This window comes from Penicillium griseofulvum, assembly GCF_001561935.1.
Source record: "Penicillium griseofulvum strain PG3 chromosome Unknown contig_86, whole genome shotgun sequence".
NCBI classification, from domain to species: Eukaryota; Fungi; Ascomycota; class Eurotiomycetes; order Eurotiales; family Aspergillaceae; genus Penicillium; species Penicillium griseofulvum.
This window is the reverse complement of record NW_024467473.1, coordinates 243,557-266,793: the sequence shown is the minus strand read 5'-3', so window position 1 is coordinate 266,793 and position 23,237 is coordinate 243,557. Positions and strand designations below refer to the sequence as shown.

The window sequence follows — 23,237 nt, the reverse complement described above, 5'->3', positions numbered from 1 at the left end:
TCAGGTACATGACTACATTAATTGGGAGACCAAAAAGGCCATCGGAGTATTGCCGCGGCGACGGCAAATCAAACCCGGAGAGCCAAATTGCAGTCTCCAAGCTGACATTCAATTAAAGATGCCAACTGCTGCAAAGAATGCAGGGGTAAAAATATATATAGGGGAAGCGAGTCCCAAAATCTAGGCTTTTTTCCGTCGAGCTATACAGAGCAGTCGAAAGCCTGCGACGGAAATCGCACCCAGAAAACAACTCCAAATATCCCAAAGGTGGCCAAGTAGTATATAAAATCCACGATTATCCGCCACTGTCTTCTCAGTCATCACAGTCATAAATTCCCCGGGGTCATGCCCGGTAGATCGGAAACAACGTGCATAAGAGATCCAAATGCGAAGATGAAGATACAAAAAACACTAAACCCCCGCCCTGCGGGGGGCTTACAGCCCGTTGCTGGCACAGGTGAAAACACCACGCACAGCGCCGTCCGCGTAGCTGGTGACCACGGACATAACAGCAGCCTAGAAGGAATATGTGTTAGCGAGGGAACAATAAAAACAGGCCAGGCCAAAGTAAGCCAAGATTCATCACTTACGTATGTTCCAGGTCCTAAGAAGAAGAAGCCAACGAGAATTAAGAAGACATTAAAAATGAACCCGAGCCAGCCACGGATTCCACGGACCATAAAGAAACGGGGTCCGTGGTCCTCAGCGCGCATGCGGATATAAGCGACACCCCAGAAAATGAATCCGAAGAAAGAGTCAAAGAGGGAACTCATGATCGACAACAAGTCGGAGAAGAACGGAATAACTTCGGCAATAATAAAGGCCGCAAGCCAAAGCCCTGCAAGGATTGCACCCCAAGCAGCCCACCCAACGACAGTGTTGTTGCCCTTGTGGCGGGTACCCTCAAACAGGCGGAAGAAGATGAAACGGGCTGAAACGGAAGCGTACAGGACGCCCAGGAAAATAATAGTTGGGATCATGAACGAGAAGGAGACCTTCTTGAACACGTCGTTGCCGATGGAACCGAAGGCAGGCGCAACCATGTACTGGTTACCGACGTACACGTAGGTAACCGCACCCACAACACTGAAGACGATGATTTCGGCGATTGTCACAGCTGTCACGGACTTCCAGAAGTCACGGGGCTCCTTCATCTCGGCAATGAAACTAGGAAGGGTAATTTGGCCGATGAACGTGTAGCTAATGTTCAAGAAGGCATTCATGCCCTTCACAAATGTCGTGCCCTTGGCCGGGATAACAAGCACAATGGGTTCTCCCAGTGCGGCGGAGTATCCTTTCGGGTGGTCTTCTACGGCGGCGAACACGGCAGCCAAGACGACAGAGATAAAGGTGAAGAATGCCGAGAGGGTTGCAACTTTGGACAGTGTGCTGAATGTACGGGGTAGTGAGAAAACCCAGGAAATGATAGCGACGACCACAGAGAAGACGACTGTGCATGCAGCGCCGCCGGACATCGTGTTCAAGTACTGGGCACCCACGACGCAGTGTAGACCCTGAATGAATGTGTTGTTCAGGAGGAACATGACTGCTGTGGCCCACCACGCAATCTTGGAATCCCAGAACAGATACTGACCTATGTCGCAAACGTCACGGACTTCCGGGTGTCGCAGACAAAATCTCCTATACCAACGTTAATATCGAAGCTTACCACGGGGCTCGCAGCCATTGAGGAGGGAATCATACCAGGTAATCAGCGAAGTGTACAGGACAACGCCAGCAATAAACACGGTCAAGATCAAACCGGGGACCAGACCCAGAATGGAATATGACCAGGGAAAGGACATAATAGCCAGACAGATGTACTCAGAGAAAAGCAATGCGGCAGTCTGTTAAACAAGGATCAGTCAATGGATACCCAATTTCCTTATCCGAACGAAGCGCACCTTTTGCCAACTACATGTGCGGTATTTGATTGTGTTCTCCGACTCCATATCAATCTGGCGACCGATGCTTTCTGTCGTCGACGATGAGTCGATTGCAGCGACATGTTGCGAGCCACGGCGGCCCTGCCCCTCAATGTCGAAGTCCTTCAGTTTGGGATCCTGCTCGGACTTGTCGGACAGCTCGGGGCTGCGATCATGGTCTCGGTCATGGTCCCAGCTGGCTGGATTTGGCGATTCCTTTGACACGGCCATTGTTGTATTATAGAGCGGAGGAGCCGCGCTTGTCGGAACTCGGTGGAGATGGGAGGAGAGCTGAAGATCTGCGGATGCATGTAATGCTCGAGAAGATAATTGATAAGATACTGGTCATATGTAAGCTGATTGTGTTTCTTTTGCAGTGTTTGTGTTTCTTGGATAGATGCACTGATTAGATACTTACGCTCAAATGATCAAATCTTAGGTGATCGGCGTGTTGGAAGTAGCCAGTGAACGGATTAGGGCAACTGCGGATACCTGGGGTAGTATTCCCTGAACTGCACACGATTCACAACTAGACCGGATGGGAAGAAGAGATCAAAGAGATCTGAGATCAAAAGAAGAAAGAGAGAGAATAATTTCAAAAAAAGTAAAAGAAAAAAAACTAGAAGCCGGTATAGCAGAATACCAATGGCGCGATCGCATAGCATGTAATTAATCTGGAGAATACCGTCATCTCCGACGTTCCCCACTGGACAGTCTTGACATCCGGAAAAAATTAAAATAATAAAATAAAATAAAATAATTCAACACGAAAAGCAGAAATATGACGTTGTCGTCAGGTCTCAGCCGCAATAGGCGAAGCGTAAGCCGTGGCTTACGCTTGGTCGTGCCAAGGGACTTGGAGTTGGGACCTGATGAAATCAAAGCATCACGAAGTTGTATCTGACTTCCCATGCATCCCATCTCGTGAAAATGATTTGTCGATATGCAAAGTGTACGCCCTGTTTCTTTTTTTCTTTTTTTGATATCAAAATCCACACGGGCACCCCGAATCCGCTTTTTTCCATGGGGGCCACGAGTTGAGACTGCCATTGGAGTTTCAGAGAATGTAAACCCACTTAGGTAAAGTCGGTTGCGCCCGCATAGCATATCATGGGTTATTCTGGTTATTCTATGCGTCTGGTGGATTGTGGCGGCCCCGCATGCGGATGGCTGTTATCGAATGAATCCATCCAGACCAAGTCAGGATTTGAATCCATGCATACCATGCCCCGAGAACATGGGTTCGGCGTGGATAGTGGAACTTTGTATCTTTGATCAGGGCACGGTGTACTCCGTACCACTGGGTATCGTATCGTTGATCAGGGATTTCATTTCGATCTGTGAATGGAAGGATCTGCAAGTTGACATCAACTTTTGCTTGGAGGCCTGAGGCAACAGAAATACCACGTGCAGCTGACTCATGGTTCTGGCCCTTGCCTGGAGGCCTTTTACTAGGTGAAAGAGCAAACACCTATGCTACTCCCTACTCTGTACATATGATATGTATCGCACATATCTGCATGATACCCTGTACGGAGTACAGAAAGTACGCAAAGGAAGCAATACTGGTACAAGATAAACATACCCTCGGCTGTACCAGCCGCATGGCGTCGAGGGATTTAAGGGGCTATCAAGCCACACAAATCTGAGCTTATTTAGATGCCCTGTTTAATATGGTGCTATGGCATTATGAGACATGCAGTATAATAACCCCCTTACTAGATTGCTGAGACCTACAACATAAATTCAGTGGCAGTATCGAGCGATTTCTTTAATTGGACTTCCAAGGCTGTCCTATAGGACTGCCCAGTTCTGCCTAGAGAGGGGTAAGGCTTGGTTTTAGATCGGCAGTCTTGGTCAAGTCTTGTCCAAGTCTTGTCTGGACAGACAGTATATTCCAAAGAGCTTGTATTGACTGCAGCCCCCAGAGAGGGAATAGATAGTAGATAGGATAAATATAGATGACAATGAAAAAAAAAATAGTAAGAAACAAAATGTGTGCAACCTGTAACAACTCCAGATGCAAAACAGGAATTTTGGGCCCCGGGGGGCATGAAATAATCGAACTCTTTTCAAGAATAAACAGATTACATTCCCACGTCGGAATCCTCGTTCGCCAGCAGCGCAGCGTAGTCGTCCGCGGAGGCGAAAGTGGGCAGCTGCTTGAGCTTGCGGCGCTTGCTGCGGTTTGACTCGGGCGCAGCAGCATCGGCAGGCTTTTCGGGCTCTTCCAGCTCGACACCACCGAATTCCATATCCGACGGCAGGTCCTCGTCGCTGTCGATGAAGGCATCGTCGTCCGAGACATCCATATCGAAGTCGTCGGAATCCTCCTCGTCTTCCTTGGAGGGCTTCTTGGCGGCCTTCTTGGTCTTGGCTGCGGGCGCGGCTTCCTCGGGTTCGCTGAACTCGGCCATTTCCTCGTCGGAGGGAACATCGGACTCGTCGTTGAAGATGACGCCGCCGTCGGAATCGTCCTCGCCTTCGCCATCTTCGTCGAAGTCCAAGGCAGATTCCAGATCGGACATGTCCAAATCGTCGTCGCTGTCCTCGTCGGCTTCCAGCTCGGGGCGAGAGTCGACAAGTGCTTTCCAGATCTGGTCTTCGTCTTCGCTAAGACCTTCGTCGGAGTGATCCTCGGCGTCAACGTCCTTGCTCTTCTTGGAACGCACCTTCTCCTTGTCCTTGTTGACACGAGTGAAGTATTCGTGGAAGAAGACATCTTCCGCCGCAACATCGTTGGCCTTCTTCTTCCAGAAGGCTTCGGTGTTAAGAGGAAGCTGGTTCTCTGCCTTCTTGCCAGCCTCCACCAATCGGTCGGCGGTTTCACCACCACCCAGAGGCTGCATGATAGAAGCACCACGGGAGCTGGCGTTGGCCTTGGGCGTGCGGTACACGAAACGGTCGAGGAAGTGAGTGAGAGTGTGCAGGGTCAGATCGGGCTTGCCACTCATGGGCTTATGCTCAAGCAGGTTGTTGGCGTTAAGAGAGACGGAAGGATGGAAGTGAGTAGTGAAAGGAAGCAATTCCCAAAGACAGCTCCTTTCGGCATTGCTGTGCTCGGGGTCTCGCTTGCGAGGATCGTATACATTGTTCTGCTTCTTGGCTTCGACAACAGGAGCTGTTTCTGGCTGTTCGTCATCCTCATCGAGGACGTCACGGAAGACTTCTTCATCGTCATCGTCGTTATCCTCTGGCTGATCGACCAAGGACGAGAGGCCTGTGAAGGTCTTCTCGAGCTCACGGATCATGAAGAAGACACCGCAGATGAAAGAGGGCTGGTGCATGCCAAGCACCTGAACAAGACGCTTCACAAACGCCTTGACTCGGCGGACGTTCAGATCATTCTTGAGAGCCTTGTACAGGAGGTTGAGGTAGAGAGATTGCTTTGATGAGGTGGCAACGCGGGGGTCGAGCAAGGACTCATACAGAGTGCGGTAGAAGCGATCGCCGGAAACTTGGTTAGCGACCGTGAGTTGTTGAATTAGCATGAGAGCTTGGATACTGGTGTTGAAGTTTGAGGAGTGCGTGATGCGGAACAAGGTGTCGAGGTGCTTCGACATGCTAATAGGAGTTAGTACATTGTGTGAATGAATAAAGTGTAAGCAAAAACATACCGTTCGGAATCAGAGTCGGTGAAAGGATAAGCACGGTTGACACCGGTCAAAACACCAGAGATCAGTTTCTCCCGCATTTCGTCGTCCTGGGCCTGTCCTTTGGCAGCGTCGTCATCGCCGCCTTTGCCCTTCGGTCCCTTTCCATGCTTGTTGTATTTTCCCTTGGGGCCAGGCTTGGCCTTGGAATCAGGCTTGCCCTGGTGGGAGGGCTTCAAAAGCACGAGGAACAACCCAAAGTAGATATCGAGCAGCTGAGCAGCCACCTTTTCTTCCTTCTGTCTCAAGATTGTCTGGTTTAGAGTGATAATAGCATAGTACTTGGCGTGGGAGCTCTGGCCAGGCCGGAACAGCACTTCTTCCACTGACTTAATGATGATCGGCTTCATCATAGGATGCGACTGCATGAGTTGCAGCAACAGGTATGATGCCCGAGAGGCAATTTTCTTGCCAGGGTCTCCGAGCTTATTGACCAAAAGTCGCAAAAGATTGGTCTCCTGTTCGGGCTTCTCCTTGAGAAGTTCGTAGACATAACTGACGGCCCGGGACCGTGAAAATTCAATCTCGTCATTGCACCAAATCTCTAGAATCTTGATGACTTCAAAGAATTGATCTTTAACGAAGTTTTCAAAAGCCCAAACAATCAGCTCGCTCTTTTTCAACCCACCGGGAAGAGGGTCCTTCTCGTTCCACCGCCCACCGGCGCCTTGGAATGCAGCGACAAGTCCAGGCTGATTAGTGAAAGACCGCAGTCGTCGGTCGCTGGGAAGCAAAGTACCCTGTGCGAACATATCCTTCAATGATCGCAGAACTTCAACTGCCTGCGCACGGCTACGCTTCTTTCCAAGACCAATCAAGGTCTCCAGTGCCTTGGTGTTGTGAAGAGGTGACTCCTGAACGTTAAGAGTCAAGGCGGAAATTTTATCGCTGAGGGTACCAGACGTCATAATGGTCGAGTAGAACTTGTGAGAAGAAGAAGCAGATGCTCTCTGAGCTGCCGCATACTCCTCATTTTCTTCCTGTAGCAATTTGTTGGCCAGCTCGTGAACACGCTCCATCAGGTGGCGGGGCAAGGCGTTCATCTGTTTCGTGTCTTTGGCGGATGATGGCATGGGGATATTGTACCAGTCGGACCGGGGAAGAACATTCTATAATGATAGTATTAGCAAAAGCGTTGTGGTGCCAGGCCCTCCACAACTTACCAGCTTCAAATATTCCTTAGGCACGGTAGCTTCGTACTTCGGAGCAGGGGCTTCCTCGATGTCAGATTCAGGCCCGCTGCTCTCTGCCTCATCCTCGCTGCCCTCGAAATCATCCTCGCTCTCTATTTCCGCTTCGATGTCTTCGACTTCGTCGTCTGCTAGATCCTCAGGCACGACGTGCCCTGAAGCCTCCAGCATACTAGAAAGCTGCTTCCGGAGATCATCGTCAGCCTTGCCAGACTCGCCCTCAACCTCAGACTCGGAGTCGACACCAGCAAGAAGATCAAGATCCTCCTCTGTACCACCCATAGCTAGAATCTCTTGGCGCAGTGTTTCGTCGTCGTTGCTCTTCTTGCCAGATTTAGGCTTTTCTTGCTTGTTCGCTCCACCCTTGTTCTGTTCCCGAGCAATCACCTCGCCGCTGCGATCCCGCTTCTTGCCTTGCGCAGAATCCTGGGGCCGGCTGGGCTTAGCAGGAGATTGCTTTCCTTTATTTGCGGAAGCATTGGCGGTAGGGGCTGGTGGCTTGGTATTATCCTTTTTGCCTTTCCCGGCGCTCTGATTCTGGGTCTTCAAACGCTGTTCGATTTTCTGTCGTAGGCCGGCGAAGGCGCTCTCGTCTGGCATAGATGGCACGGTTTCCGCAGCGGGAGCTGATGCGCTCGTCGCAGGAGCAGTCTCAGCTGCGCCCGAAGAGCGCTTTCCTTTCCCTGCAGCCATGATGTGTTGTGATTGGGGTTGAATATTGGAGGAAAGAAAATTAGACGGAGAAATCTTTTGCGGCGGGTTATCGGGGCGCTCGGACCAACGCGATAAGAAACATCGGAGAAGGGACACTCGGCTTGCTCTACAACTTATTTATGTTTAGCCAGGAGCTCAGTTGCTAAAATAATTGATTTTGACGTCTTGGGCTATCTCGATCGATGATTTCCAGGCTGCGACCTCTGTCAGGGCGCACAGCCGGCCGGCGGCTAGCGTTGAGCCTGCGCGTCCAGCAATGCAATCTTCACGTACGCGCTTCCAAAAGATTGATTGAATGTGCTTGATAGTGTGTACTGACTCAATGTAGGTTGATGGCAGAAGCCGTGTTTCAAATATATGGATCCCTACTGGTGGAATTTCCAAGAAGCCCGTTGATGGTGAAAAGGGTATGCCATTCATAAACCCGATGGGAATTTAACTATCACCCGATGTTAACATTGATCTAGAGGATGCCAATGACCTGTTAGTCCGAGGTGGTTTTCTTCGACAGGTGAGCAGTCAAATCTTTATGTCCAAGTAAATATCTCTGACGGTCCTCCAGGCATATTCGGGAGTCTTTCATTTGCTCCCACTTGGCCTACGTGTTCAAGATAAGCTGGAGCGTCTGATTGACAAGCATATGAGGTCACTTGGTATGGACTGCACGCTGTGTTTATCATGGGATGGCAGCTAAAGCAAATTTAGGCGCATCCAAGGTCTCTTTGTCCTCAATATCATCGCAAGAGCTCTGGGCACAGTCTGGCAGACTATCCGACGGCTCAGAAGTAGGCTAACCATACCAATATTTTGCATAACACCACTGACATGCATCCTAGCTGTTCCGATTCAAAGATCGGAAAGACACTCCATTTCTTCTAGCCCCAACACACGAAGAAGAGATAACCACACTTGTGGGGAATCTGACAACATCATACAAGAGTCTGCCTCTGCGGGTGTATCAAATCAGTGAGATTTTTTTCCCCGTTGTCTGTACATCTCACTAATGGAATCATAAATGAAGCGCGAAAGTACAGAGATGAGGCCCGGCCTAGACAAGGCCTACTTCGTGGGCGAGAGTTCATCATGAAAGACCTTTACACATTCGACTACAGTGTCAGCGAGGCAATGGAAACATATGAAGCAGTCAAAAAAGCGTACACAGAGCTATTCAACGAGCTCAAGATTCCCTACCTAGTCGCGGCAGCAGACTCAGGAAACATGGGCGGCTCATTGAGCCATGAGTACCACTTCATCAGCCCAAAGGGCGAGGACGAGGTGGTCAGCTGTTCTCACTGTGACCATGTCTATAACGAAGAGCTCGCAGACGGCAAGACGCACGGCTCTGAAGAGTCCGAACAAAACACAACACCTGGCTTCCAGACAGATGATGCACCTGTAGAAGGTGGATCAACAATCTCAACCGGCATGTTGATGGCTATATCTCATGATAATAACACCATCGTGCGAAGCTGGCACCCCAAATTCTCGATGCAGAACGGCGCGACAGAGCCCGTTGAGCGCCATGTCAACTCCCACGCCGTTAAGGCGGTCGCGACCGCCGCTGGTATTGATCTCGATCTGAGCGTGGAGAACCCACTAGAGCGATGGACCGCCCACGTCAAGGCAAACAAGTCCTCGACGAAGCCGCGTGTGGTAGATCTATATGACTCGCAGGTTCGGGTATACCAGCGCCCGCCGCTGAGCGATCTTCTCCAGGAAGCAGGCTGCACAGCCTCGGACATAGATTACTCCAAGCTGGACCGATTCCCCGGAACTTCAAACAAACTCAGCTTGGTCCGCGTGCATGATGGAGACCAGTGCTCGCAGTGCGCGCATGGATCGTTAACTAGCCATTCTGCTGTGGAACTAGGACACACATTCCACTTGGGAACGCGGTACAGCAAAGTCCTGAATGCCTCTGTTTCTGTTAATTCCGCTCTTCTCGAGGGGTCCTCGGAACCAGATGCGAAATCGGGCAAGGAACAAATTGTGCCTATGCAGATGGGTTGTCACGGTATTGGTGTCTCGCGTATGATCTCTGCAGTGGCGAACCGACTTGCTGATTCCAAGGGACTCAATTGGCCACGTGCTATGGCGCCCTATGAGGTTGTGGTTGTCTCAGGAAAGGGGCTGGAGACCGTTGCAGATCAGGTGTATGATAGTCTTACTGGCGACGCTGCGGCGCCTCTCGATGTTATCCTTGATGACCGGGACAAGGGTATGGGCTGGAAGCTTGGCGACGCAGATTTGATTGGATACCCTATCATCGTTGTTGTTGGCAATGGGTGGAAGAAGAAGGAGACTTTGGAGGTGCAGTGCCGTCGGCTGGATGTAAAAGAGGATGTGCCGTTGGATGAACTACGGACGTTTGTCGAGTCCTTGTTGGCGAAACTTTGATAGGCTGGAAGCGACAGCATGTAATATTAGCAAGTCAATTTGTACATTATCTCATCTCCGATCCATCTATAGTAAAGCCAGGCTTTTGATGATTCCCAATGGTTGGTTCCTGATCTTCTCAAGACGCCACAACAAACAAAAAGCTTGAACTATATATTTCTTGCCTCAACTACAGTTGAATTCCTATGGTAAACAACATGGGTTCTAGAACGTATATCTTGTATGCCCCCCGCAGTACACAGTAGCGGTGTAGCTATGTAACATCGCGTCAGCCTCCTGCTAATCGACAATTAACGCATGAAATCAACGAAATCAACATTTCAATATCCACTTTTTCTCCGGATTTCACGTTTTGCGTAGTGATCGACTATCAAGATACTCGACGGTGTCTCCACGCCGAACACTCCGATCCGAATACTCCGGTTTGTCCCACATAAATCCGCCGATATAGAACCGGCCTTGACTCATTAAAAAGGCATACCGATTCTCCCTTTCCGACTCAATTCCTATTTTCTATTTCCAACTTTCACAATCCCACCATGACCCAAACAAACATCCACATCCCAAGCCTGGGCGGAAGCAATACCTTCACCCGGACCTTGAGCAAGGACGACGTGAAGATCTGCGTAGCAGTCGAAGAAGCTTTTACAGAGGCGGAAAGGTGTTCTGAGGAAAAGGTGAGCACTAGAGCCAGAGACTAGCTTACTGGATCCGAAGTTCTTCTGACACGGACTAAGTTCTGTTATCGCCTGGGAGCGAATCCGGATCTATGTCTCGGACTCTTTATTGAGAATGAACAAGGGACATCACCTGCGCTCATTGGTCATGTCATTGCAGTGCGGTCTCCCTATACGCGTATCACGGATGGATCTATGGCAATGCCGGAGAATTGGCGATCATTGGATGATGAGCCTGTTTTTGTTAATGATGAGTTAATTGGGAATCATAAGTATGGCGATAGCATTGCGATTCACTCTGTTGCTATTTCGCCGGAGTATCAAGGCAAGAAGGTTGGGAGGGCTCTTGTTCGGGCGTACCTTGAGCATCTTGGGAGAGGATGTTTTGGAGCGAGTAAGGTTGTGCTTATTGCGCATGATTACTTGGTGAACTTTTATGAGAGTGTTGGCTTTAAGAATCAGGGGAAGAGTCAGTCCAACTTTGCTGGTGGTGTTTGGTTTGATATGGTATGTTTATTCCTCTGAACTAATGATCAGTGCTAATATGTGTCTAGACTTTTGATTTGGAGTGATCACACTTCTGGGTTTCATTTTTCGTGGAGTCATATTATACAGGATTCAAGGAACTTGACAGGCAATAGGGGTTATCAAGATATGGAGCCCCGAATAAAGATAGCGCTGGGAATAAATATAGAATCTTTTGTGCCTTGTCTTCCAACTCAACCAGCTCTTACTCACAATACTTTGTGTGAACGCCAAAACCAAAGATTATTGTCTTTTCCACCAACCTGGCTACTGGTCCGGATTTCATCTATGCTGGATTGTGTCTGATGGCTTCGGTGTCCCTTCGAGCCCTGTGGAGCTCCCTTCAGCCATTTCATATCTTCCAAGTCAATCATCACAAAGGATCCTGACTCGGGATTCCACAGCACGTTGCGGAAGGCTACATCTTTGTGCACAACTCCATGTTCATGAAAGACATCCTCAAGTTTCTGCACCTCTTGTTCGAGGTACTGATTCGTTTCGGGTGTGGTTGTATGTTCGTCAGTTCGAATTCCAGACCAGCTGAGGAGCAACATGTAGTTCATTTGAAGCCCATGATACCAATATGGGATCTTAGGCTGAAACATACCAAGACATACAGGAATTAGAGATCCCTGCAAGGATTTCAGATTCTGGTAGTTGGCCAATTCAGCTTTGATCCTGCGCGACTGCCTGGCGTTGGTGGCCTTGATCATCATCGTGTATCCATGAGACCGCAATGTTGCTTTTAATAGATAACAGGTTCGACCAATAATGTGCAGCTGTTGGAACCCTCTGTAACGATTCTCTCGAAGTTGTTCATTCAGCCTGTCGCAGATCTCCTGTGCACTGAGCTGATGATGCCTTGTCGTGCCGTGCTCTGAAACGTTCGGACGGTTTTCATCCAGAACTCCCTTCTCAAAAGTGCCGAGGAGGCATGCCTGGGTACAGTAAGGCCTGCAAATGTCTGACCCAGAGCCTTGTGAGCCAGGGCTATCAGGATCATCCATTTTTATGTTTGCTTGCAGAAGATTACCCCAGAACCTAGTCCAAAATGAGTCTTCATACATAAACTCTGCTGGTGGGTTGAATCGAATATCATCCGGGGCTTGGGGCAAGAGGATTGAGTAGTCGTCTCCGAGAGGACGATAGGATTGATAAACTGCGTCCTGCCATTCCTGCGTTGGTGGACTGGCGGCTAAAGATTGCAGTGTGAAAGCGAGGATTTGGCCCAAAGCCGTACGGCGAACCCAGTTTGAATGTGCGTCATAACCATGAGAAACCACGTCTCGGCCAGGAACACAAAGGTAGTATTCCATCGCGGTACAGTCTTTTGGGTCGATGTGAAGAAACACCAAAGCCTCTCCTGTGTAGATATACCCATACTGGATTCCAGCGCCCATCATCCTTGAATAGATACGAGCAATCGCACGAATAACTATGGCGGAGGCATAGTCCTCGAATGTCTTCGGATCTTTGTCGAAGACTTCCACCGGTGATACCGCGCGCAACCCTGCAACCAGTTCGGGCAGAGTCAGACAAACTGGTGGAATATACAATACTGCGAACGCTGGCTCTTCGAATCCGCATTTCGCAACGGAAATGCAGCAATGACGTGGGCGGTCGAAGTTCAATTGTCCGCGGGCACTGAACATGTATCTCAGTGCTGGTTCGCGTTCCAAAAAATCAACAAGTATGGCGAGAAAGTCGTCTATCGTTCGGTGCGCAAATTGTTTCAAAGTGTCTTCCGAATACACCGAGTACCATTTCACGAGCTGAGCCGTGTATTGGATTGAGGGTTGTGGAGGAAAAATACATGCATTGACGAATTCGGGTGCGTCGACGATTTTCTTCCACATCTCATCTTGGAGTTGAGGAAATTTAATCCAAGGTCGAAGCCACAAAGGACTCAGTCGCTCATCTCCTGGGAACCAGCTTTCTGGCCAAATCAGTAGACGGATATCGACGTTGAATGCTTGTGAGAAGATATGATGGGCACTCTCAAGATGCGGAATCAGTGAGATATTGGACGGCGTTGGTGGAGCTGTGAACTGTATCTGCGAGACCAAAGGCTCTGGTTTTGCTGGCCCTTCGCCTATGTCGTCCATCATATGTCGCCATTCTGCATATGTTTGGTCCATGACTGCGATGAAAAATATAAATCAAAGAATGTTCACAAAAGGAGGTGAGAAGTGTCTTCGGCCTCGGGTGGAAATTTGAAGCCATGCTGGGTCGTTCCTGCCAAAGAGTCACATTTGTTTACTTGGAAGTGTCTGGTATAGGTACATTGATATCACCGCTTAGATAGAATTGAATATATAGGATGCATACTAAAAATGTATTCTGAATAGATACGTGTGTAACAGAATCATTGAGGTTACCATTACGGATATCATGTAGATCACCCCACCTCCTTAGGAGTAGAATGAGAATACCAAGTCACCAGAGCTAAAAGAAGTCATCAATCCAATCAATAGTCGCAGTCCAAAGGCATCCAGAACGTGAAACTCTGTGAACATTTATCGGACCCCATCGCCCATTGCAATAATAGGTGGTGGCCTCTCGATCTTCTGTCTCAGGATATATCTCTTGAACCACCAAGGAAGCCACACAGTCAGTTCGTAGTGAATGAACTTCTTGGTTGGCACCGCGAAAACCTCTGAAAGCTATGTCAGTATATGCTGGACCTAGAATTCAGACTCAACTTACGATCCAATTCTTCTAGGGTTAGCTGCTTGGTCTCCCTGACAAAGCAGAAAATCATAAACCAAGCTACGAGGTTAAGACCAGCATAGAAGCCAACTAAAGCGAGGGTCAGCGATGTGGACACCATGGTCTATATGTATCAACTTACAAGCACCAGTTTTGGTCATCACAGTCATCATTCGGGGGAACGTGAGGCCAAGGACGCCAGCTAGAGAGGACTTGGTCAATGGAATATTCGGTGGATTTGATGTTTGAAATACTCACCAAAGGTGTTGTTAATGCAAACAGCCCAGGCCATTCCTTGTTCACGCTGAATAGTGGGGAATACCTCAGCAGAATACTGGAAAGCGACGGGTCCTTCACCTAACGAGTAGGCAATGGTAAACAGATACACAAACCTAGTTAAAGAGATCAATTAGCGAAAGCTGAAAGAAAGTAAAAAATAATTAGCAAACTTACAAGGCAACTGGTGCAATAGTCCCGGCTTGGCCGCCTGACTTGTTCAAAAGAGAGAGACCGGCTGCTAGCAGGAAGATACACATCAAGGGGAAGGTCTTGAGAACAATTGTCAGTAATATTCAGCCAGGAACCACAGGATAACTCACAATCAAAGTAAGTGTTCTTCGGCCTTTGGTATCGATAAGGAACAACGTAGGAATGGTGGCCACGACCTGGATAGCACCATAGCCAAGAGAGGCATACAAGGCCTGGTCTTGTGTAAAGTTGGCTTCTAGGAAGATGGTAGAGCTGTAGAAAGAAATGACTAAAAGGTGTCAGCACTAGCAACTCTCAAGAAGCAAGACAGAACTTACTGTTGATACCACACATTTGCTGCGCAATCATGACAGTCGAGGCACCATAGTTAGCCCGTCTGATTCTAGGAACGGCAAAGCAGTCCCACAAGCGGGCGAAGTAACCTGCACCCCGAGCCTCTTTAAGCTCCTCTTCATAGATAACGTATGAATAATAATAGTCTCTCGCAGCAATGATTGGATGAGCTCGCAAGCGCCTCATCGACTCGTATGCCTCGGCGTGCCGGTTATGCTTCATAAGCCAGCGAGGAGACTCCGGACAGAAAAAGATTCCAGCGGCGAGGAAGAAAGACGGAATAAACGCAGAACCGAGTTGGAGACGCCAAGAAATATTTGGGACGTCTTTGACAATGACATTGGCAGCAAAGCCCAGGAAGATACCTACATTGGAGGTTAGCTATGCTTTTCGACAAAGGGTGAGAAATAGTTACCTGCTACTACCCAAAGTTGCCAGAACATGACAAGAGCACCTCGAATTGCGGCCGGAGCCATCTCAGCCGAGTAAATGGGCACCGTAGCGTTCTTTGCGCCGATGCCGATACCCATTATAAATCGCGCAGCGAACAGTCCTTGCCATGACTTTGCAAAACCAGAACCAATTGGAGTGGCAGTGAGACAAAGAGCAGTGACAAAAATCTCACCTCTTCGGCCTAAATAATGGTTAAGTGGATCGACAATGAAAGCACCACTATGTACATGGTCAGTCGCATAGAAAAAAAAGAAGGTTATCGCTGTATACTCACATAAGACCAGCGGTCAAGAAGATGATGGAGTTGACAATTCCCACGATCCACTCATCTCTTCCTTTACCATCAATACCAAATTCCTTAGGGAAGGACAAGTTGGCACCGTTGGATCCAGTCTGATCCCATCCTTGTGTGGCAGCTCCAATAGCGCACAGGCCAATTGAGTACCAGAGCATCTTCGGGCCGTGCCATTTATGATCCCTCTCGTATGCGAGCGCAGTGCGCTCCTCGTCATCAAGCTCAGTGGCCGTCTCAAAACCTTTGGGGTCCCGCGCAACCACAGCAGCTCGGCCAAATAGATCGGCATGCTCTGCCAAACCATGCGACTCGGCGTACGCTCGGGCATCGATGATAGCTTGCGCCTTGGAGCTGCGCTATGGACACAAAACCAGTCAGTATATTGCTTCACAATACCATGAAAGATCGAGTATTCTCAGTTATAGGCTTACCTGCAACGGGTTCTGAACGATGTTGATGCCGATGGCCTGGCGGCGCACAGGCGCATCAGGGTTGGCTGCCTCATCCAGCTCTTTCTTGGTATCCACCACATGCTCGTAGTGAGGAGGAGCGTCTTTGATCTTTTCTTCCATGATGAAGAGCTTTTGATAGCTTTTCTGGTTCAGGAGATGACTCTAGAAAAAAAAGATGGGGGGAAAGCTGGGCTACCCCATATAAAAAGAGCACAAACATCCCCGTGGGGTGAGCTCATATGCAGATCAGCCCCAAAATGAACTGGTGGCTTTGTCCAAGGACCAGATTATAACCACCCGTCAGCACTAACCCCCTAGAGGAGATCCTAGCACACGAGCCACGGGACGCTATGATATTTTACATTTGTAATCTAAGAGCGATATAGATTCAAAATTGAGTATATAAAGGGTATAAAGAATGTAAGGGAGAATTCTCCGAATCCCCAACATCAACCCCTGATGCAAATAACAACCATGAGTTTCCTGCGTTAAAGTGCGGGGGAAAAGGATGATCTTTGAGGCCAAGACCTGGCCCCAATCTGAGTCATGCGACATAAAATATTAACATGTGTTTCATTGTAAACTTTTATGGCTGATTTCCCGTTTGCTTTTTGGTTTATGTTTGTCCCGCCCCCACTGTGATGACGAGGTTTCCCACAGGCCATCGGATATAGCCGTCTGCGGGTGGCTTTAGGGGGCAAAGTAAATGAACCCAATAACTGACCTCAAGAGCTTGGCAAATTTTGATGATCAGCGCATATATATATACTAGATTGCATGAATATCTGAGGGATTAAATTCTCTAAATCCATATTCCAAGGCAGCACCCGGGCATCGGTTCCAAGGTTAGGGCTGATACATATTATATGCAGTACCCTCCAAGGCTGGGAAATGGGCTGACAGGGTACTACCTTGCCTCGTGGACCGAGAACCTTCTGACACGAGGTCTAAGGTGTAATCAACTTCGAGTAGTAGCGGTGTAGCCTAATACATTAATCGGAGAATATTCGAGAACCATGTGCAATCCCTTACTTCCGTAGAAGTCTATCTTCGATACTGAAGTGGCTTGATGATCACCTTAGTCTCTAATAGCCCTGGAGTGACCCCAAATAATATCAGACGTTAGTAAGAGCCTAAACTATCCCGAGGTCAATTTATGTACAGTTGCTCCGTACACACATTGCGCAACCCTAAGCGCGGTCTAACGGAAAGCCCTTGTTCTCTCCGATCCCGGAACCGAACATTAACCAGGATATATTGAGTACAGACGCATGGGTTACAGCCGGGTAAAATTATAATACAGCTCCCAAGCAAATGAATCTCTAGAATCCAACAGATCTCTAAAACATTACCTAATCATCTATGTGCGTTTGGGGGTCTTAGATGCTCCACTACTTAGATGGCAACTTTATCATGACCTCAGTTATGTTAATCAAGCTTAATGTTCTATCAAACAAGACGACTTCCCCCCTTTGTCATTCTTTGTTCCTACAACAATAACTTCAAAGATGTATCCTTAGATTTCATAGTTGACAAGGGCCTTGTTTGCTTCTATTGAGTATCAATGAATGCATCGCTTTGTTCCAAAAAGGGTAGAGAAAGCCTCCCTTTGTGTCTCCTAAAATACATAGAACATGCTCATAATAATCTCACAGGTCACAAAGGACCTCTCCAGTATTTAGTAGTGGACGTATTCCACCTAAGTATCGTTATTTTCAACCACTCCGAAGAATTCCAACTCAACAAGCTAATAGCCTAACAACCCAATCCACCAATTCAATTTACACACAAATCACTTCCATCGCCATCTACTAACATGTCTCGAGTGACCTGTGATTTCCGAACTGACATGCCCACTACCTGGGATGTTGCTATCTTCGCAGCACTTGGTATCGATATCGCCACAAACCCGGCAGATCAACGCGCCGTCCTCAACTTGATTCGAGAGATCTACAATCCTATGTTGTACGATGCTTTTCAATGTAATTGCCACTGGAAGGCAATGTTCAGAGGTAAGAGAACGGCTGAGATTAAGCGAAGGTTTACCGCTAGACATGCGGAGTTGCCAGCTTCAACTCGTGCTCATGTCGCAGATCCTGTCGAGCTTACAGAGCGTATGTGGGATGTTCTCCGATTTTACCGCTTCACTGACCCCACATGGAGAATCCTAGATCCTGCTTATCCTACTGCTTTCACCGGCGCTCCCGGTCCTGCTGGCCCTGCTCGGGCTCCTGCTCGGGCTCCTGCTCCTGTCCCTCTTGCTAGTAGACGTCCTGTTAGGGCTGCTGCTATGTCTGCTTCGGCGGCAATTGCTCTGGATGCTGCTGGCAATTCTCATAATAATGCTAAGAAGGCTCGTACTGGGGGTAATAGTAAGTCTCCTAAGGCTAAGAAGGGTCCTGCCAAGGCTGTCCCTCCTCCTCCTGTCCTTGCTCCCCTTGCCCCTGCTCCTCTCCCAGCTCCTCTCCCTGCTCCTGCCCCTGCTCCTGCCCCTGCTCCTGCCCCTCTCCCCGTGATTGCTCCTGCCCCTCTCCCCGTGATTGCGCCTGCTCCTCTCCCCGTGATTGCTCCTGCTCCTAGTCGAGCTTCGGTTGCAGCTCCTCCTACTACGCCCGTTGGTATACGACAAGATATTCCTACTCCTCGATCATCCTCCCGACCCACATCTCGCCGCCTTCACCCTCCTGTACCTTCCCCTCCCCCTCCCCCTCCCCCTCCCCCTCCACCCGCTCCCGTAGTCATCCCTCCCATTATCCCCGGCCCTGTCCCTGTCGCATTCACAGGAATTAAATCCACAAATCCCGCTCCAGTGATCCTTCCACGTGCCCAACCCACCGAATTCTACGTCCCTGGCTCTGTGGCTGGCTATGTACCAAGGCACAACGAGGCGCCCGCTTTTATGTCAGTTCCACCTCCGCCTGGTATTGTCCCAGAGGTCTTGGACAATTATATCAAACTTGCTAATCGCAAGCGGAGTTATACTGAAGAGAGCGGACAGGCTCCCCCGCCGCAAAAGAAAGCACGCACGGCTAGCTCGATAAAAGGTAAGGCCGAATGGACGACTTTTACTGCTCTGAGTGACTCGGATGGTAAGAGTGATGACGGAGCTAAGAGTGACCGAAGTGTGGATGCTGATGGTGATATTAAGATGACTGATGGTTTTAAGCCTTATAAGGCTGAGGCTAAGCCTGAACCAGAGGCTAAGGATTGGACTAGTACCATGGCGGGTTATCTTAATATTTTTGGTCGTAGGACGCCTGATAAAGACCGAGCAGATATCTCTGATGTTGAAATGAAGGATGCTGGGGATAGTGATAAGGAGAGTGAAGATGAGGATGAGAAGAGTAAGTATGGGTTTGAGAATGAGGATCAGTTTGAGTTCCAGTACGAGGATAAGGTTGCGGGTGAGGATGAGGATGGGGATGAGGATGAGGAGGATGATGAGGACGAGGACGAGGATGAGGATGAGGATGACGGTGAAGATGGTGATGATGGTGATGATGAGGATGAGGAGGATGAGGAGCAGGGGCAAGTGGAATAGGTGGTTTGATAGTCGAGGCTTTATAGCAAATCACATATTGTACACTTCGTAATCCTATACCTAAGATATCAACAGTTTCGATATATATCCTTCCTGCATATTACTTTATTCAACTATATTGGAGGTAAACTAGGATCCGAAGCTAACAAAGAGGGATGATAGGCGAGATTTTCCCAGAAGTCAGTCTCGAAATCACACAGATCCTGGCTGAAAAACGCAGCCCAGTCTCCATTCTCCCCGGGATGCGATGGCAGCTGCGTCGGGGTATGTATCCCTTCACGGTGTATAGAATCAAGGAACCGCTCAATCGTCTGCGTCGCTTTGGATATCAAGGCGTAGTTTGGATCTCCACGCCGAACGATGCTACCCACCTGGACCTGCGCAACAAAAATACCAAGATTGAGTATTGTTTTGGACCATGAGGATCTCCCCTCGGTTAATGTGCGGTGTTGTTTCAGCATTGAAAGGAGGACAATCCCTGCAGCAGGGAGGCCGTAGTGGGCGATCTAATAGGGTATTAGTCCGGTAATTAGCTCAAATCCTGGAAGCATATATCCATACCTTCCAAACGAGTCCCGTTCCAGAGTTGACCAGTTGATCTCGTAAAAGAATTGTTTCTACTACAAGAGCGAGCATTTGATCCGAGATGTCGAGTATAGATGGGTCGGGCTCGGTCAGGGTATCAAGAAACGATAGTTGGAGTAGAAAGAGAACATGGAGCTGGTCCAGGCGTATGCTAGCTAGGAAAGCGCGTTCGAATGAATCCCCAGAGCATTCTTTCAAGGTTGTTGAAAGTCGGAAGCGAGCAGGTAGGTTTGCCCATTGAGTTTCGGCTTTTTGCCGGATCATGCTATGTCAAACACGATCATAAGCCAGTGATCCCACCTCCCAGGTCTATAGGGCTCCAGCTTACCTAGCTTTCTGATTGAAATTTGCGCGATGCTTAGATCGAAGCAATTCGAGGACATCTTCTTTCAGTGCGGCGCAAAGGGTCGCCCACCGAATACCTGACCTATAACAGACCGGTGTATCTTCTTTCCATCTTACAACCTCATCCTCAACGTGTGAAGTGTTTGAAACCTGATCCGAGCTTGTCGGGGTCAAAGGAAGCTGAAAGTGACAGAATCGCTTGCTCATTCGAGGTGGCCGACCAAGGAATATAGCCACATTCTTGTCCGCTGAGTATGTGGTGGCCCATGCTGTCTTTCTCAATTCTGCAAGGAAAGTCGGAATTGGTGGCTTGGTCTTTTCGACATTCTCATGGTAGCCAAGTGCGAACATGGATGACACAACATCTCCAAGTCTGCTCCACGAATGATAACCTGGATTCTCGATGAGTTGCAAGTTTTTACAGACAAATCAAGAGATTTCTTACTTTGGTCCCCGTCAACATGGGTGTGTACAATAAAGTTCTCATACTGTAGAACCAGCTGAAGGTCATTTAAGCAATCCAGCGAGAGCGCAATATCTAGCGCGAGATCACTGAGCTTCGTAGACAACTTCCGAAGCATGAACTGATCCTTTTCGGTTTTAAACAATGGCGGGAAAAATGGGATATCGATCGCTGCTCGGGTCACAGCAGAGAGGAAAATACCTAGACTTTCCCATCGGAATTTCTGGTCGAGGAACTGTGCAGAAAAAGTCTCCATATCGGATGTGCTGTTAAATTGCAAAGGTTCCCGAGAATTTTGTGTTAAACGTTGGGCGTATGCCAAATGCCAGTTATCTTCCTGTGAAAAGGAGGTGAATAGGCGAGTCATGTTCTCGGTGCACTTTTCGGTAAAAGGCTCTGCCAGAGCTAGATTCGCTCCCGTTGCCAGCCAGAAAGTAACAAAATCTTTCATGGCGGCTAGAGGAAATGTATTTAACAGCTGTCTGAGAATATCTGCCCCTTGGATTAACAAGATATTCTCGCCAGTAGACTGGGATTGCATGAGCATCGTCATGTCCTCGGCGGCATGGTAGGTATCTGATGCATGATAGTCTTGCGGGGATATTTCGTTGAAGATAGCGACATGGCTGGAAGATCCCAGAAAGCCGGGGTTTGGGTAGGGATTATTCCTTGGGGTGAAGGATGGTTGGGCCGGGGGGACCTGACTGCCGAGCCAATAAGTAATTTGTAAATAAGATAATTATATGAACCACATACCTAGGAGACTGCGAAGATGTAGAGCCCTCCACTCTTCTTCTCTTAAACGGGGTCGTTCGGTAAATGCAGATTCCAGCTCTATCGTTACTTGCACACCGAGTACATGCTGGTCGCTTATGATCACAGGCGACTTTTGCTTTTCTACAAGCCTCACATGCTGCCAGTCTTGAAGCCATTGATATATGTGGTAAGGAAGGACGGAGCGGAGCGGAGAACTCGGTCATCGGAGTGATGTGATTTTCCCCGCAAATAACATTTTACCTGTAAGGGACTGATAAAAATAGGGATAAATATACCGACAACTTCCTTTTAACAGATTGATAACTCCGACCTCGGAAGAATATGGGTTTATGAGCTCAATTACTTAGCTATTGTCAAAGATATGATCTACATAAGTTAAATGTGAGGTAGGTGCGTGTGCATAAATACAACCCACCACTATTCCGCCCGCCAACACTTAACCCCACTATCACCACGCATCAGACACCAGTTTTCTGAAGCTCCCCCCACCACCTATACAGTCCCTATACAGTCCCAATGCGAGGACAAGATTTACAATAACAAAACCAATACCCAAAATACCCCATTCTTCCTCCCGAATATCACAATGTCACAAACCGCCCCATCCTCAGACGGAGCTCCCCAAGGTTCAAGTGTGTCTCTAATCCCTTAACACCATGACACTGCGACGCGGTCTTTCAGTTCTCCGTGTCATATGGAAATAAATCCCAGCTAACAACCCGGAACCAGTCAATCTCGCCTCTCTCTCCGTCCCTCAACTCCGCGCCCTCCAAACCCGTCTCACCTCCGAACTCGAACACCTGACCACCTCGCACACGAAGCTGCGCGCCGCCCAAGCCAAGTTCCGCGACTGTGTGCGCTCGATCAATGACGGCGTAACTGGAAACGAGAAGAAGGGAACCAATGGCCGAGATGAGATTCTCGTGCCCCTCACCAGCTCGCTGTACGTCAAGGGCCGGTTGACGGATCGCGAGAAGGTGCTTGTTGATGTCGGAACTGGATTTTATGTTGAAAAGGTATTTGGCGGCTTTATTTCTAGGGATGTCGGTGATTGGGGCTGACGATTTGTTTTCCTACCAGACTGCGCCTAAGGCGATTGCATTCTATGACGATAAGGTTAAGGGCTTGGAGGCAAACTTGCAGGAGTTGGAGAAGATCGTACAGACCAAGAGCTCGCAACTGCGTGTTGTGGAAGAGAGTAAGTTTGCCCCTTTTAGGACGCGGGATTCTTATTGCCGTACAAGGCTATTGTTTTTTTTTTTTTTTTCCATTTTCTAACCTCTGTCCTACAGCATTGAGGCAGAAGATGCTCGCTGAGGGTGCTCCTCAGGCTCCTGCGGCCTAAACTCGACCCAGGTGGTACGAATTGGTCAACATGGCTCACCATAGAGAAATCAAAAACATATACAAAGGTTTTAACTCACCATTCTGGAAGAGGCAAACTGGAGACGAAACATAAGAAGAATGAGAAGAAAGGACCACGAATCCAAAGCTGAAGGGGTTATCTGATATTAGAAACCAGAAAACCAAGAATACAATATGAATCAGACTTATTATTGCTACATAGATACCTAATGATCACGGCTTGACAGGCAAGCCGGACGGTAGTGATACTTTTTTTTTTTGTCTTTTTTTGTCGTTTTTCACTTTTTTTGGGTTTTTCTTCTTTGACTTGTCCATTGCCATCCCACCAGATATGACAACTTCAGGATAA

At 48.6% G+C, this 23,237-nt stretch overlaps 9 protein-coding genes across 9 annotated transcripts; 4 read left to right on the top strand and 5 right to left on the bottom strand.

Annotated features, from left to right (window-relative positions):
• Window positions 1-435: 435 nt before the first annotated feature.
• On the bottom strand, window positions 436-2,156 carry PGRI_035580 (putative neutral amino acid permease; the record flags this gene model as incomplete). Its single annotated transcript, XM_040791271.1, has 4 exons — window positions 436-516; window positions 591-1,641; window positions 1,705-1,847; window positions 1,905-2,156. The coding sequence occupies 4 exons, from the start codon at window positions 2,154-2,156 to the stop codon at window positions 436-438; spliced, it is 1,527 nt and encodes a 508-aa protein (XP_040645348.1).
• A 1,856-nt stretch (window positions 2,157-4,012) lies between these two features.
• PGRI_035570 (RNA-binding ribosome biosynthesis protein MAK21) lies at window positions 4,013-7,461 on the bottom strand (the record flags this gene model as incomplete). Its single annotated transcript, XM_040791270.1, has 3 exons — window positions 4,013-5,489; window positions 5,543-6,687; window positions 6,742-7,461. 3 exons carry the CDS (start codon window positions 7,459-7,461, stop codon window positions 4,013-4,015), a joined length of 3,342 nt encoding a protein of 1,113 aa, XP_040645347.1.
• Window positions 7,462-7,664: 203 nt separating this feature from the next.
• On the top strand, window positions 7,665-9,879 carry PGRI_035560 (putative proline--tRNA ligase AIM10; the record flags this gene model as incomplete). The annotated part of the gene is made up of 7 exons (XM_040791269.1): window positions 7,665-7,751; window positions 7,811-7,889; window positions 7,950-7,993; window positions 8,045-8,135; window positions 8,188-8,267; window positions 8,319-8,448; window positions 8,504-9,879. The coding sequence occupies 7 exons, from the start codon at window positions 7,665-7,667 to the stop codon at window positions 9,877-9,879; spliced, it is 1,887 nt and encodes a 628-aa protein (XP_040645346.1).
• Window positions 9,880-10,418: 539 nt separating this feature from the next.
• Window positions 10,419-11,128, top strand: PGRI_035550 (Acyl-CoA N-acyltransferase; the record flags this gene model as incomplete). The annotated part of the gene is made up of 3 exons (XM_040791268.1): window positions 10,419-10,556; window positions 10,617-11,063; window positions 11,111-11,128. The coding sequence occupies 3 exons, from the start codon at window positions 10,419-10,421 to the stop codon at window positions 11,126-11,128; spliced, it is 603 nt and encodes a 200-aa protein (XP_040645345.1).
• Window positions 11,129-11,290: 162 nt separating this feature from the next.
• Window positions 11,291-13,219, bottom strand: PGRI_035540 (uncharacterized protein; the record flags this gene model as incomplete). The annotated part of the gene is made up of 1 exon (XM_040791267.1): window positions 11,291-13,219. One exon carries the CDS (start codon window positions 13,217-13,219, stop codon window positions 11,291-11,293), a length of 1,929 nt encoding a protein of 642 aa, XP_040645344.1.
• Window positions 13,220-13,597: 378 nt separating this feature from the next.
• On the bottom strand, window positions 13,598-15,932 carry PGRI_035530 (Major facilitator superfamily domain, general substrate transporter; the record flags this gene model as incomplete). The annotated part of the gene is made up of 10 exons (XM_040791266.1): window positions 13,598-13,737; window positions 13,788-13,880; window positions 13,933-13,992; window positions 14,049-14,182; window positions 14,244-14,338; window positions 14,390-14,547; window positions 14,597-14,977; window positions 15,028-15,284; window positions 15,340-15,716; window positions 15,792-15,932. The coding sequence occupies 10 exons, from the start codon at window positions 15,930-15,932 to the stop codon at window positions 13,598-13,600; spliced, it is 1,836 nt and encodes a 611-aa protein (XP_040645343.1).
• A 1,696-nt stretch (window positions 15,933-17,628) lies between these two features.
• PGRI_035520 (uncharacterized protein) lies at window positions 17,629-19,353 on the top strand (the record flags this gene model as incomplete). Its single annotated transcript, XM_040791265.1, has 1 exon — window positions 17,629-19,353. One exon carries the CDS (start codon window positions 17,629-17,631, stop codon window positions 19,351-19,353), a length of 1,725 nt encoding a protein of 574 aa, XP_040645342.1.
• Window positions 19,354-19,466: 113 nt separating this feature from the next.
• PGRI_035510 (fungal specific transcription factor domain-containing protein) lies at window positions 19,467-21,607 on the bottom strand (the record flags this gene model as incomplete). The annotated part of the gene is made up of 6 exons (XM_040791264.1): window positions 19,467-19,859; window positions 19,915-20,203; window positions 20,267-20,675; window positions 20,729-21,450; window positions 21,503-21,510; window positions 21,599-21,607. 6 exons carry the CDS (start codon window positions 21,605-21,607, stop codon window positions 19,467-19,469), a joined length of 1,830 nt encoding a protein of 609 aa, XP_040645341.1.
• Window positions 21,608-22,109: 502 nt separating this feature from the next.
• PGRI_035500 (prefoldin subunit 5) lies at window positions 22,110-22,868 on the top strand (the record flags this gene model as incomplete). The annotated part of the gene is made up of 4 exons (XM_040791263.1): window positions 22,110-22,155; window positions 22,253-22,539; window positions 22,604-22,721; window positions 22,816-22,868. 4 exons carry the CDS (start codon window positions 22,110-22,112, stop codon window positions 22,866-22,868), a joined length of 504 nt encoding a protein of 167 aa, XP_040645340.1.
• Between the last annotated feature and the right edge of the window lie 369 nt (window positions 22,869-23,237).